The sequence below is a fragment of the Mytilus edulis genome, chromosome 4, assembly GCF_963676685.1.
Source record: "Mytilus edulis chromosome 4, xbMytEdul2.2, whole genome shotgun sequence".
NCBI lineage: Eukaryota > Metazoa > Mollusca > Bivalvia > Mytilida > Mytilidae > Mytilus > Mytilus edulis.
In genome coordinates, this window is record NC_092347.1 from 90,660,411 (window position 1) to 90,675,025 (window position 14,615).

General features: G+C 31.3%; 2 protein-coding genes across 3 annotated transcripts; one reads left to right on the top strand and one right to left on the bottom strand.

Annotated features, from left to right (window-relative positions):
- Window positions 1–2,261: 2,261 nt before the first annotated feature.
- On the bottom strand, window positions 2,262–3,680 carry LOC139520989 (uncharacterized). 2 transcript variants are annotated; one of them, XM_071314111.1, is made up of 4 exons: window positions 3,617–3,680; window positions 2,991–3,491; window positions 2,745–2,924; window positions 2,262–2,371 (listed from the first exon to the last, which is right to left on the bottom strand). In XM_071314111.1, the coding sequence occupies exons 1-4, from the start codon at window positions 3,639–3,641 to the stop codon at window positions 2,352–2,354; spliced, it is 726 nt and encodes a 241-aa protein (XP_071170212.1). In that variant the 5' UTR covers window positions 3,642–3,680; the 3' UTR covers window positions 2,262–2,351. The 2 variants fall into 2 exon arrangements, with proteins under 2 accessions (XP_071170212.1, XP_071170211.1); XM_071314110.1 differs by having other exon boundaries at window positions 2,745–3,491.
- A 4,721-nt stretch (window positions 3,681–8,401) lies between these two features.
- On the top strand, window positions 8,402–10,118 carry LOC139520991 (keratin-associated protein 19-2-like). The gene is made up of 3 exons (XM_071314116.1): window positions 8,402–8,450; window positions 8,653–9,360; window positions 10,017–10,118. Exons 1-3 carry the CDS (start codon window positions 8,411–8,413, stop codon window positions 10,034–10,036), a joined length of 768 nt encoding a protein of 255 aa, XP_071170217.1. The 5' UTR covers window positions 8,402–8,410; the 3' UTR covers window positions 10,037–10,118.
- The last annotated feature ends 4,497 nt before the right edge of the window (window positions 10,119–14,615 follow it).

Genomic DNA, 14,615 nt, shown 5'->3' on the forward strand with positions numbered 1-14,615 from the left:
ATACAAAATCAAGAGATGTTCCGGTGATTGTGACTTAAGTAGTATTTTAACAATGTTTTTTTTTTATGGTGACTTGAATAACACCGGTATCAGTCAGATTACAATTCTACCTTGACAGGTAAGTTTGTATTTAGCCTATAAAATACTTATTTAGCCTTGAGAATTGAAAGGTCAGTTTCCCATACATTCATACAATAGAGGTTGATAAATTTGGCTTCATGCCATTTACCTTGTCCAAAATTAAGGTCACTTTATTGTTATTGTGATATTGTTAAAGTACTAAAGAACCCTATATTCTGACCAATACTTAAAACTTTGTGCATCTTGATTTAATTGTTAAAAATCTGTTAATGTTGAATTTTAGGGGTTATTTTAGGCCTTTTAATTGCATATTTCTTTACATGGTAGTTTTTTTTTCAGAAAAAAACTATCTGCTTGACTGTTATAGAAATAGACTATGCTTGCAGTGTATTGTTTTTTGTTTACACCAACTCTGACAGATTATTATTAAGTTGCAAAATATTTTAAATGAGAGCTGAAATTTTTTCTATCTTTAAATGTGCATTGAACAATGTTGAAGGTTAAAATAATCATAATGTGAACAAGAATGAAGAAAACATCTTGGTCCCAAAAAAACCCATCATCAACCAGGATATAATATTTCAAATTTTAATTAATTATACTAATATCAGATGAAATCTCAAGCCACTATTTTGCATGTTTACAATGTAGGTCATGTCCCAACAGAAAATCAATGAATTTGACAGTACAATGTACTTTTAGCACAAACACATAAGGTCACTGTGAAATAGACATCTAGGGCAAGAAACAGTCAGTTATACCAAACCAGTTTGACTAGATGTCTAGTTTAAAACCAGTTTGACTAGATGTGTCCTATATTTTGACAATGTAAATGACATGAGGACCTGCATGGGTTTTTTAATATCTGTATTCTTTAAATTTTTAGGGCATTTTTCTTTTAATAGCCCTAAAAATAACTCTCATTCTGTAAAGCAAATTCTCATGAAGATTTTACTATATAGTCTTTCTGTTACAAGATTATTTATCAATTATGCACATTGATCATTATATTATCGGTATTGCATTACAGTTACCTAAGTTTCCTTTTTATTTTGCACATTTATTCTTTATACTTTTGCACCGCATTATTCTCTATTCTTTATTTTGTTGTTCATTTTCTCTATTCTCTATTTTTTGTTGCTATTACATTTATTTTCTATTCTGTAAACCCCATTCTGACCCTTATAGGTAAACTTCTATTGTATGAATGGGATAAACTGACCTTTCAATTCTCAAGGCTAAATAAGTATTTTATAGGCTAAATACAAACTTACCTGTCAAGGTAGAATTGTAATCTGAGTGATACTGGTGTTATTCAAGTCACCATAAATCGTATAAGATATATAATCCGTTCAACCTATTTTGACTCATGAAAATTCAAGAGTCTGTCTTAAATTGCAGTAAATTAAATGGCCTACCAAATACTTTTCGATCCCTAACATCACCGAAGAGACATTAATTGTCGAAATCCGGATATGGTGTAAAACATTTCGCACCTCATGTTATGGTTACATCTTTGCCGCAAGTTTATTGTTTTCTACTTGGTATTAAGTTAATATAGAGATCCATTTTGTTACACCTTGTGATCAATTTGTTTGGCAATCGATAATGGTAGTCAGCAGGCTTAAGAACATCATTTGTTCGACCTGCTAGTCAAATACGTTTTGTTAAAATATATTTTGTCACTCTTTTGGTCTTTTGGAAAATGTTGTTTGTGCTGTGTTTAGAACCTTTAACAACGAAATTTGTTACATGCACACGTATAAAAAATGCGGTTTTTATCCAAGGCAATTATAGGTTTGAACGCTGTTTTCAATTTAGACTTGTTTTATATATATATATATAGATATAACGGAATAGATATAACGGAAAATGAAGGATACTGCTAAATTCTTTTCTTTCTTGAGACGAAGTTCCTATATTAAGAGGTCTATTAAGTCAGCTTCCTATGAATAAAGTAAAACCTTGTTAAGAAGTATAACCTCACCCCCATAGTTTAAGTAAGGTTTATTCTGTTGGAGGTTTTAATATCTGGAATATTTTGTTGACTTAAGTTTCTCATTTCACCTTTTTTGGTCGCAGTATTTCTTCCACGAATCGTTATCAATCAGTGTGTTTATAGATCTTTATATCTCCATATTTTCTTTAAATGTGATAATAAAAAATAAAGAAGAAAGAGATAGTTTATATTCATTCTAATATTCATAAACCAGTATAAAAAAACAAATGGGTATAACATCGACGTCAATTCTTCATGGACTTCTTGGATCCTAATATGTTCCTTTTTTACCTAAAATGACGAAAACAATATTAATATAATAAGGTGATTGCATTGCATTATTGAAGGAAGACTAGTGAATTCAGTTCATATTCTCCAAAGATTAAGTTAAATGTACATTCCCTTCAATTGATCAGTTTTATGCCTTCTACGGCTGTTCATACCTTTTCTTATTCTTTAGTATTACATGTTGTTGATTCAGAGAATCGGTATCAAATTAATCTAGATCACTTTCAAATAAAACGAGACAAAAAGCATTATGAATGCCATTTTCTATGAATCTCCCTCTCAAGCAAAAATTTGGCAATTGTAGTTGTATTATTATAATAAAATTTTCCATTTAAAAATCAACTTTTCTTCTTTTTGGTGATGTAGGACTACTAACCTCCAAATTTACCGAAACTGCTCAATCCACTTAGACCTCGTCTTCCATTTATTAGTCTACCATTGACACTAATACCATTACCATTCAAACCACCAATACCATGTGATCCAAAAACATTCAAACTACCATATGATCCAAAACCATTCAAACCACCATATGATCCTAAACCATTCAGACCACCTATACCATATGATCCAAAACCATTCGAACCACCAATACCATATGATCCAAAACCATTCAAACCACCAATACCATATGATCCATAATTGTTAATACCGTATGCCCCATTGATACCATATGCCCCAAAACCATTTAGATTGTTGTACCCTCCAAGTCCTCGACCGAATCCATTACCATTAAAAAGTCCGATTCCGTTACCATGAACACCGTAATTTCCATAACCACCTAATCCATTCAACCCTCTGCCATGTAAATACCCGTATCCAGGATATCCACTTTGTACACTATATCCATTGTATCCAGCATACCCGCCAATGTTTAATGGTGAACTGTAGCCATATGCGTTTTTGGAATATCCCCCGTATCCGTATCCTGATCTACCATAATACGGATATCCAAAGCCACCATTTCCTTGATATCCCAAACTACCAATATAACCTGGTCCGAAAGGATTTCCATATTTTTTCAGGTTATATTTGGGACTATACCCTTTCTCTCCAGCCTCCGATACCACTAGTCCGACAAGGGCTAAACAAATCAATACTATTGGTGTCATGTTTGTTGGTTCTGAAACGATTTTCAATAATTCGTTAAAATAAAATAATAATCATAATACCTTCAAAACATAAGCAAATACATATAACCGAAAATGAAAGAAACAAGTTGCAAATAAAATATTGAGATATATATACGAAATATGACGATAAACGTGATCATTTTTGAGAGAAAGACAATTATCTTTTAAAGCAAATCAACTGCCTACCTTTGTAATGTTCAATGCTGGCGTGTTCCTTGTGATACATATTGTTTGCTACGTCCTTATATAATATACTCACTGACCACACATTTTGTTATAATCAGTTATAAAATAGACATTTAACAATGATAAACATGGTAAAGTGGGTTTATTAAAAATAAAAGAGAGGTTATTAAACCACAATGATAGAAAATATTGTCATCAATTATTTGTTGCTATTGTTTTACCCTTTGTTATCGTGGTTTGGGGGTTTTCACTTGTTAGTAATATTTGATATTCATTATGCAAGTGTAATTCAGTAATAGGATAATTTCCCATTTTATTAACGTATTCGTACACTTTCATTGATATCTAAGTTGTGTATTTCTAATTATTTGTGTCGTTTAATGTGCATTTTAATTTTTTGCATTTAATACTGTATTTGTAATGATGTATTCAAACTCAGACTCTTTTAACGAACGTTAACTGAGTAAGAGGTTTAGCTAGCTATAAAATCAGGTTTAATCTACCATTTTCTTCATCAGAAAATGTATGTACCAAGTCAGGAATGTGCCAGTTATTATCCATTCGTTTGATGTGTTTGAGCTTTTGATTTTGCAATTTTCTTAGGGACTTTCCGTTTTGAATTTCCCTTGGAGTTCGGTAATAAGTTTTGCTATTTTACTTCTTGCATTCATTCTCCTTTGTTTTTTAAGAAGTTGAATGTTGATTTTATTCTTCTAGAAAATGTATGGACAATAAATAAGCTTAAAGATGCAAATCCTTCAGGCAAGTTGCATTCGTGAATATATGGATCTACATCTACCGAATTACATCATGTAGCTGTACAAACATTTTTTCGTAAGGTTTCATTTCTTTTTTATCCCTTTTATTCTGTCTTTCATTTCATTTTCTTTTCTTTTCTTTTTACCTCGCAGAAACTTACAAAATTATGGCAAAATATAACAACAATGGTCTAAAAAACAATGTGTAGAAAAACTAAAGACCGAAAGACATAAAACCATGCAAAATCTGGGATAATACCATATACTCTCCAAGGTCCTGCACATCCTGCTTCACACATATCACCAGCTTTGTCGCTCATGGTAATGGCAAACTCTTACAAAACTTTAGCCAGATTGATAACTGTGAAGTACGTTTATACAAGAGGGGCGAAAGATACTACAGGAACAGTCAAACTCATAAATCGAAAATAAACTGACATGCCATGGCTAAAAATGAAAAAGACAAAACAGACAAATAATAGTACACAAGAAACAACATAAACAAAATAAAGACTGAGCAACGAGAACCGCACCAAAAACTGGGGGTTTGTTTGTTTGTGTCGTCTCATAAGCGCATTGTGTCTCTTTCGGTTGCTCATCCAATTTTTAACGGAACTATAACAACTGTTATATAATTCGAAGGATAGCACACGGTTTACCAAACCATTTTCTTCGGGACATGCCTTACCAAGTCATGCATATGACATTAATTTGTTGGTTGATAACGTTAAATTTGTCAGTTTTCATGAATTTCTGTCCTTTTTCAATTTATCTTGAGGCTCGGTGTGTTTGTTATATTTTTTTTATTAAATTATATACTAGTACTCAATATGTTAGCATGTTGCTACATACAAATGGATATAGCGAGATTCACATGCATTTAAATTCACGTGAAATTGATGTGAGTGAAATTTGCCTGTGTATGTTTAATTTCAAGTTTTAATCCGGATACCATACACTCGCTTAAAAAGAAAAAGAAAACACAAAACAATTATCCCCAAAACTTAGACAAGAACCATCAAAACCCATATCCGCTCCCTTTATTTAAGTTATTCTTAACCTATCATCAATATTATGATGCACTATCATGACTTCAGAAATTGTTACACGGAAAACATATTGAACCTTTTTTTTTGCGAGCTATAGATAATTTAAGTTAGCAATGACAAAATTCTGTAAACGCTATGACCTATATACTGTAATCACAAACCACAATTTGTGATATTTGTTAAAAAGACACACAGCAATGAACGACCATTGCAATAGACGATTTGTGTTTTTAAGGTTAACCACAGCGAAGAAAATATTGTAATAAATTATATATTTGTACTTAAACAACAAAAAAGTGTTATCCACTATAATATTAGCGGTTTATGAAACATTCTCAATTTCTGATGATATTTGGTAAAAAAAAAGACACAAAGCAACGAAGAACAATTGGAATAGACTATTTGTGTTTTCAAGGTTAACCACAGTGAAGGAAATATTGTATTTAATGATATATTTTCACATAAACAACAAAAAAGTGTTCTCCACTACTATATTTGCGGTTTATGAAACATTCTCAATTTCTACTGTTTTTCAACTATATGACATTTCTACAGTATTGGTTAAAAGTGTCAAATTATTTTATGTTATTTAAAAGTGAATAAACATATATTGTATTTTATACAGTTTTAGTTCAGAGATGGCTTGTGAAAATAAAATACATAATTTTGATAAAAATATACCCAGCATAAAGAACATGAATGTTTTTAAAACAGTTTAGTAAATAACAAAGAAAAGGATAGCTGGGAGTACGTTTGACAGCTGATGACGAAATTTTTGTTGTCTTTTGTATTAGTCCAATTTTTTTGGGGTATTATATTTGGCTTCAAATTCAAATTCCAAAATAGTATCAATTGAAATGAGTTTCTCTGCCGTCGGTCAGTTTCGTAAACAATGTTATTATTCCAAACAGTAGCTTACTTACCTACGTGCAAGATGAACAAAATGAAATTAAACATAATATATTTCAGCTTTTTGCTATATCTATTTGTATGTATCAACATTTTAACATATTGAGTACTAGTATATAATTTAATAAAAAAATATAACAAACACACCGAGACTGAAGATAAATTGAAAAAAAAGCAAAAATTCATAAAAACTGACAAATTTAACGTTATCAACCAACAAATTAATGTCATATTCATGACTTGGTAAGGCATGTCCCGAGGAAAATGGTTTGTTAAACCGTGTGCCACCCTCCGAATTATATAACAGTTGTTATAGTTCCGTTAACAATTGGATGAGCAACCGAAAGAGACGCAATGCGCTTATGAGACTACACAAACAAACATACCCCCAGTTTTTGATGGGGTTCTTGTTGCTCAGTCTTTAGTTTTTTTATGTTGTTTTTTGTGTACTATTAACTTGTGTCTGTTTTGTATTTTTCATTTAAAGCCATGGCATAGTTATTAAAGGTACCAGGATTATAATTTAGTACGCCAGACGCGCGTTTCGTCTACATAAGACTCACCAGTGACGCTCATATCAAAATATTTATAAAGCCAAACAAGTACAAAGTTGAAGAGCATGGATGATCCAAAATTTAAAAAAAGGTTGTGCCAAATACGGCTTAGGTAATCTATGCCTGAGATAAGAAAATCCTTAGTTTTTCGGTAAATTCAAAGTTTTGTAAAAAAAAACCCCAGGAAATTTATAAAAATGATCACATTATTGATATTCATGTCAACACCGAAGTGTTGACTACTGGGATGGTGATACCCTCGGGGACGAAACGTCCACCAGCAGTGGCACCGACCCAGTGGTGCATGTCAGTTTATTTATTTTCGATTTATGAGTTTGACTGTTCATCTAGTATCATTCCCCCTCTTTATAAACGTACTTCACAGGTATACATTTGGCTAAAGTTTTGTAAGAGTTTGCCATTACCATGAGCGACAAAGCTGGTGATATGTATGAAGCAAGATGTGCGGGACCTTCAAAAGTACATGGTATCATCCCAGAGTTAGCATGGTTTCATGTCTTTCGGTCTTTAGTTTTTCTACATATTGTATTGAAGACTATTATTGACCATTGTTGTTATATTTTGGCATAATTTTTTTAAGTTTCTGCGAGGTGAAAAGAAAAGAAAATGTAAGACAGAATAATAGGAATAAAAAAGAAATGAAACCTTACGAGAAAATGTTTGTACAGCTACATGATGCAATTCAGTAGATGTAGATCCATATATTCACGAATGCAATTTGCCTGAAAGATTTGCATCTTTAAGCTTATTCATTGTCCATACATTTTCTAGAAGAATAAAATCAACATTCAACTTCTTAAAAAACAAATGAGAATGAATGCAAGAAGTAAAATAACAAAACTTATTACCAAACTCCAGGGAAATTCAAAACGGAAAGTCCTTCAGCAATTGCAAAATCAAAAGCTCAAACACATCAAACGAATGGATAATAACTGGCACATTCCTGACTTGGTACATGCATTTTCTGGTGAAGAAAATGGTAGATGAAACCTGAGTTTATAGCTAGCTAAACCTCTAACTCAGTTAACGTTCGTTAAAAGAGTCAGAGTTTGAATAGATCATTACAAATACAGTATTAAATGCACATTAAACGACACAAATAATTAGAAATACACAACTTGGATATCAATGAAAGTGTGCGAATACTTTAATAAAATGGGAAATTGTCCTATTACTGAATTACACTTGCATTATGAATATCAAATATTACTAACAGATGAAAATCCCCAAACCACGATAACAAAGGGTAAAACAATAGCAACAAATAATTGATGACAATATTTTCTATCATTGTGGTTTAATAATCTCTCTCTTTTTAAAAAAAAAAAAAACCCACTTAACAAGATTTATCTTTGTTAAATGTCTATTTTATAATTGATTATAACAAAATGTGTGGTCAGTGAGTATATTATATAAGGACGTAGCAAACAATATGTATCACAAGGAACACGCCAGCATTGAACATCACAGAGGTAGGCAGTTGATTTTCTTTAAAAGATATTTGTCTTTCTCTCAAAAATGATCATGTTTATTGTCATATTTCTTATATATACTAGTATCTCAATATTTTATTAGCAACATTTTTCTTTCATTTTCGGTTATATGTATTTGCTTATGTTTTGAAGGTATTATGATTATTATTTTATTTTAACGAATTATTGAAAATCGTTTCAGAACCAACAAACATGACACCAATAGTATTGATTTGTTTAGCCCTTGTCGGACTTGTGGTATCGGAGGCTGGAGAGAAAGGATATAGTCCCAAATATAACCTGAAAAAATATGGAAATCCTTTCGGACCAGGTTATATTGGTAGTTTGGGATATCAAGGAAATGGTGGCTTTGAATATCCGTCTTATGGTAGATCAGGATACGGATACGGGGGATATTTCAACAACGTATATGGTTACGGTTCACCATTAAACATTGGCGGATATGCTGGATACAATGGATATAGTGTACAAAGTGGATATCCTGGATACGGGTTCATGAACGGAAGGGGTTTGAATGGATTAGGTGGTTATGGAAATTACGGTGTTCACGGTAACGGAATCGGACTTTTTAATGGTAATGGATTTGGTCGAGGACTTGGAGGGTACAACAATCTAAATGGTTTTGGGGCATATGGTATCAATGGGCCATACGGTATTAAAAATGTTGGATCATATGGCATTGGTGGTTTGAATGGTTTTGGATCATATGGTATTGGTGGTTCGAATGGTTTTGGATCATATGGTATAGGTGGTCTAAATGGTTTAGGATCATATGGTGGTTTTAATGGTTTTGGATCATATGGTAGTTTGAATGGTATTAGTGTCAATGGTGGACTAATAAATGGAAGACGAGGTCTAAGTGGATTCAGCAGTTTCGGTAAATTTGGAGGTTAGTTATCCTACATCACCAAAGAGAAGAAAAGTTGTTATTTAAATGGGAAATTTTATAATAATAATACAACTAATATTGCCAAATATTTACTTGAGAGGGAGATTTATAGAAAATGGCATTCATAAAAAATTATTGATACAGATTAATTTCCCGATACACAAATATGAATGGGTACATTGTAAAACATAGCATACCGCATAATGAATGAATTAGAAAATTATTTAAGGAATGGAAGTAAAAGGTAAAATATTTTGTGATAACATTGCTTGTACTTTACACTATTGTGACATTTGCAATATGTTTACACTAAAACTATATCATCAAAGTAATATATAGAAAATGAACATTGATTTGAAAAATAAGAAGAATTTAAAATAAGTTTTGAAATAGTAAAACCTAATAATAATAAACCTTTTGCTTTTTTTTCTCGTTTTATTTGAAAGTGATCTAGATTAATTTGATACCGATTCTCTGAATCAAACATGTAATACTAAAGAATAGGTATGAACAGCCGTAGAAGACATAAAACTGATCAATTGAAGGGAATGTATATTTAACTTAATCTTTGGAGAATATGAACTGAACTCACTAGTCTTCCTTCAATAATGCAATGCAATCACCTTATTATATTAATATTGTTTTCGTCATTATAGGTAAAAAAGGAACATATTAAGTCCATGAAGAATTGACGTCGATGTTATACCCATTTGTCTTTTTTATACTAGTATATGAATATTAAAAATGGATATAAACTATCTCTTTCTTCTTTTTTATTTTTTATTACCACATTTAAAGAAAATATGGAGATATAAACACACTAATTGATAACAATTCGTGGAAGAAATACTGCGACCAAAAAAGGTGAAATGAGAAACTTGAGTCAACAAAATATTCCAGATATTAAAACCTCCAACAGAATAAACCTTACTTAAAACATGGAGGTGAGGTTATTTTACTTAACAAGGTTTTACTGTATTCATAGGAAGCTGACTTAATATAGAAACTTCGTCTCAAGAAAGAAAAGAATTTAGCAGTATCCTTCATTTTCCGTTATATTTATTCCGTTATATCTATATATATATAAAACAAGTCTAAATTGAAAACAACGTTCAAACCTATAATTGCCTTGGATAAAAACCGCATTTTTTATACGTGTGCATGTAACAAAATTTGGTGACTATGCTGAATACATCTATTCCATAGATTGAACTTGAGATAAAGGATACAACAGATACAATTAAGTTTGCCTAAAAAATTCTAATAATTATATAATTGCCTTTCAATAATTTCATGGTTATGACAAAGTCTACATACAATTGTATGGAAAATATCTTTTTCGTTCAATATTTAATTTCTTGGTTTACCTGTACCCACGAAAAAAATCCACGAAAATTGGTATCCAACGAAAAATAATGAATCCAATGGAATATCTCCCAGTTGAAATGATATCCCAGGGCTTGATTTTTCTATCATGATTTCCTTGATAGTTAATTGCTGCTAAAAAAGAAGGCAATAAATCAAGAGTTATCAGGTGGGAAGTTGAAATCATCCATTCGTAAATGTTATGGACGCCATCACGAGTTGATTGTATGGAATATCCGTTTCCCCGATGACAACGGATATGACCATATTGCAAACTACAATCACGTCCCCTTGTTCCCGAATATGACTATCAAATCATACCTATAACTAGGTTTTACTAACACGAGCGACATGACGGGTGCTACATGCAGAACCTTATCTGTTCACCCTTCCGAAGAACCTGAGATCAAACCCAAGTTTAAGAGGGGTATGTGCAACTAAATGGTAAGTTTTCTATATGAAAAAGAAGATGTGGTATGATATACAACTAACCACAAGAGACCAAATAACAGAGAAATTAACATCTATGGGTCACCGTACGGCTTACAATAATAAGCAAAGCCCATACCGCATTAAAAGGCCTGAAATGCCAAATGCAAAACAATTAAACGAGAAAACTAACGGTCTAATTTATGTACAAAAAATTAACAAAAAACAAATTTGTAACACATCAACAAACGTCAACCACTGAATTACAGGCTCCTGACTTAGGACAGACACATGTAAACAGAATGTGACGGGATTAAACATGTTAGCGGGATCCCAACCGTCCCCTAACCTGGGACAATGTTTTTTTTATGTTATGTTGTCTTTTTGTTACCCTAACGTTGTCGGTTCATTTTCGATTCATGAGTTCGAATATTGCTTAGGATATTTTTGCTTCATTTGTTTTTGTGAAATCGAAAAGGAGATGCTTTAATTGCTGTAAGGACCTTGTTTTAATTTTGAATATAATGTGTGTTATCGTTATTGAGTTTATAATAGAAAAGAACTACAAAGTTTCTATCAAATTAAGATAAATAGCTATAAATGTATTACAAATACTGTAACTAAATCAAATATTATTCTAAATGATTTTTGGACATCAATCTTCTTCGGTCATTTAGTGACAATATTTGCCAACTTGTTCCTTTTGCTTGGTATGTATCGTCATTAAGATTTAAATAAACGAAATAGATGTGCACTGAAACATTATAAATTCAGGGGCAACGTTACCCCAAATAACTAAACACCTTTTCTAAATGTTTTAACATGTACAAAGATTTGTTCAGGCATAATGGTTGTTCATGAAGACCGCTATTTAAAAGACATGATATCATATCACAATTTTGCCGATAATGTTATTTTAAAAGTATGTATCATCAAGACTTAACTGTACAATGTCATGGCTTTTGTAGACTGATTGTGCGGTAATACCCTTAACCAGTTTGAAGTTGATTGATATACACGTGTGACACATGGTTTATTTAAAATTTACAATAATATCTGATCTAGCTTTCTGATTGTACGACAAAAGTTTGTGTTGCTCATTTGCATGAAAACATTTTTTTTTATCATTCGGTGAAGTCGAAGAAAAGGGGATGGAAAATGGTAATTGATTTGAAGAAGAAAACTTAGAATGACCATTGAAACTACTGTAAATTCAGAAACTATTGAGCGAATTTTATATTATAATTTTTGAAGATTTGACAAAAATGCGAGATAAATTATTGCGAATTTTGAAAAAAATCGCCAAACAGATATATGTACCGGACATAATAGTTCTTATCATTGCGAAACTCACCTAGTCTCATTATTCACATTAATAAAAACCCCGTCATAACGTATGAATTTACAATACTCTCTCCAATAGAATTATAAAAACAGTACAGACTACTAGAAAAGATTGGTCAACACGAAAACCAAGAAAAAAGATATTAACAAAACATTTACAACATGGCAGTACACTTAGATCCGCAACGGAGTTGTTTCGTTATGGTCTTCTATAGATTATTAATTAAAGCGATTATCTGAATCTCCTAGATGAATCAGAAATTGAAAAAATCGCATGAAATCAAAAAATGGATCAAAACCAGATGTGTCGTAAAGATCATTTACATTGCAAGATTATTTGAACTAGATTATTGATGATATCTTTTACTTCATGATCAGATGGACAAGTGTGATAATAAGACGCACAGTTGGTTTCTATAAAAATGAACACTCCATTGAAAACACGTCTTCCAACGGTAACAACTATGGTGGGAATGAAATAGATCAAGCCTCTTGATTATATCAGATTTTGAAACGCTTTGTTCCAATCACAATCACATGTCAAATTTAAGGATCATGCTAACTTAACATTCATCTTAAGAAAATCCTCTTTCTACTTCATTTCCATAAAGGAAATATAATAAAATTAGAGAAGCACAGTTGGTTCATATGGGAATGACCACTGTCTACTGGAAAAAAGGTATACAATGACACAAAGAAACAGATCAATCATCTCGATGATGTGAGTTTCAGAGATTCTTTTGTGTAAATGAGAGTTTATCAACACGTTATTTGTCCTCTTTGTTATTTATCTGAAGGGTTAGCATAGATACTAACACGAAACTTTTTTTTTTTTTATTAAACAAAGAATTGAACAATAATGTGCGAATAACGAATTATCTACATTATGCCTTGATATAATTATATGATTCCGTAGTTGTGTATGAAATTGTTTTAATCAGTTCCAGTTGTTTATGTTTTTAAACGTTTATTACATTTGATAGATTTCCAAGAATATTCATCAACTCTGAAGACAAACTTGACAACATTTGCATTCTGTACCGCTCAATATTATGATGAAGATTAAAGGTAATCGAACGATTTATCCTATGTTAAAACTTTAATGTCAATCTTGCTCTCAACATGATATGTGTAACATTGTGTCAGCAAAATTCATGTACGCTATTTACTATAGTATAGTTCTTAGATACACCTATGAGAAAGTTAAGCTGAATGGGTACACCAAGATATGATTGTAAATGCAGAATGACCTTTATCAATCATATAGATAGGGCTTTTCAGTGATATAACCATTAGCATGAATAAGCATGCTACATGTGTTTGATTTGTTGCATATAATTTTTTTAAGGTATATAGTGCGGACAAAAATTCTGATCTGATATACATAATGTTTTGAAAAATGTATTATTCATTTTAGGAAGACGGAAAAACAAATTGAAACAACACGTTAAAAAATTCATATATCCGAAGCCCTTATCATTTTCGATGTTAAGTTTAAATTTTCCAATATATATTGGCCTACAACATCACTCAAGAATTACTCTTTTTCGAAATAACCATAAGAAAATCAACGGAGCGTTATATAATAAATGCAAAAAATATTTAGTAACAAATAAGTAAGCCAAGATTAAAAGAATAAAAAAAAATCTAATACTGTTGGTAAAATATTGGTACATTTGCATAATGTTATTTGGTTGATCTATAATACTTGTCAGTTTTTAATTTAGAAGGAACTAAGGATGTGCAAACTTGTTATTTCAATGAATTTACTAATAAATGAAATACACCTGATATATTTATGTCATCTTATTACCATACATGTTCTTTAATAAAAATACATCACCATTCAACTTTTATAACAAAACAATAAAAAGATGACCATTACGAAAGTTGTAAAATATATCAGTCAACGATGTTTAAAAGTGTTTTAATCTTAAATAGATAAATAACAAATACAGTTATAAATGAGACTAATGAAATGACCAGAAATAAGCAATTTGAATACCAGTGAATGTGTACAAATACTTCAATTATGAGGAATTTCCCTCATACTGACTTAAACATGTACAATGCATATCAAATGTCACTAATAGGTATTATTTGTCAACAAACCACGA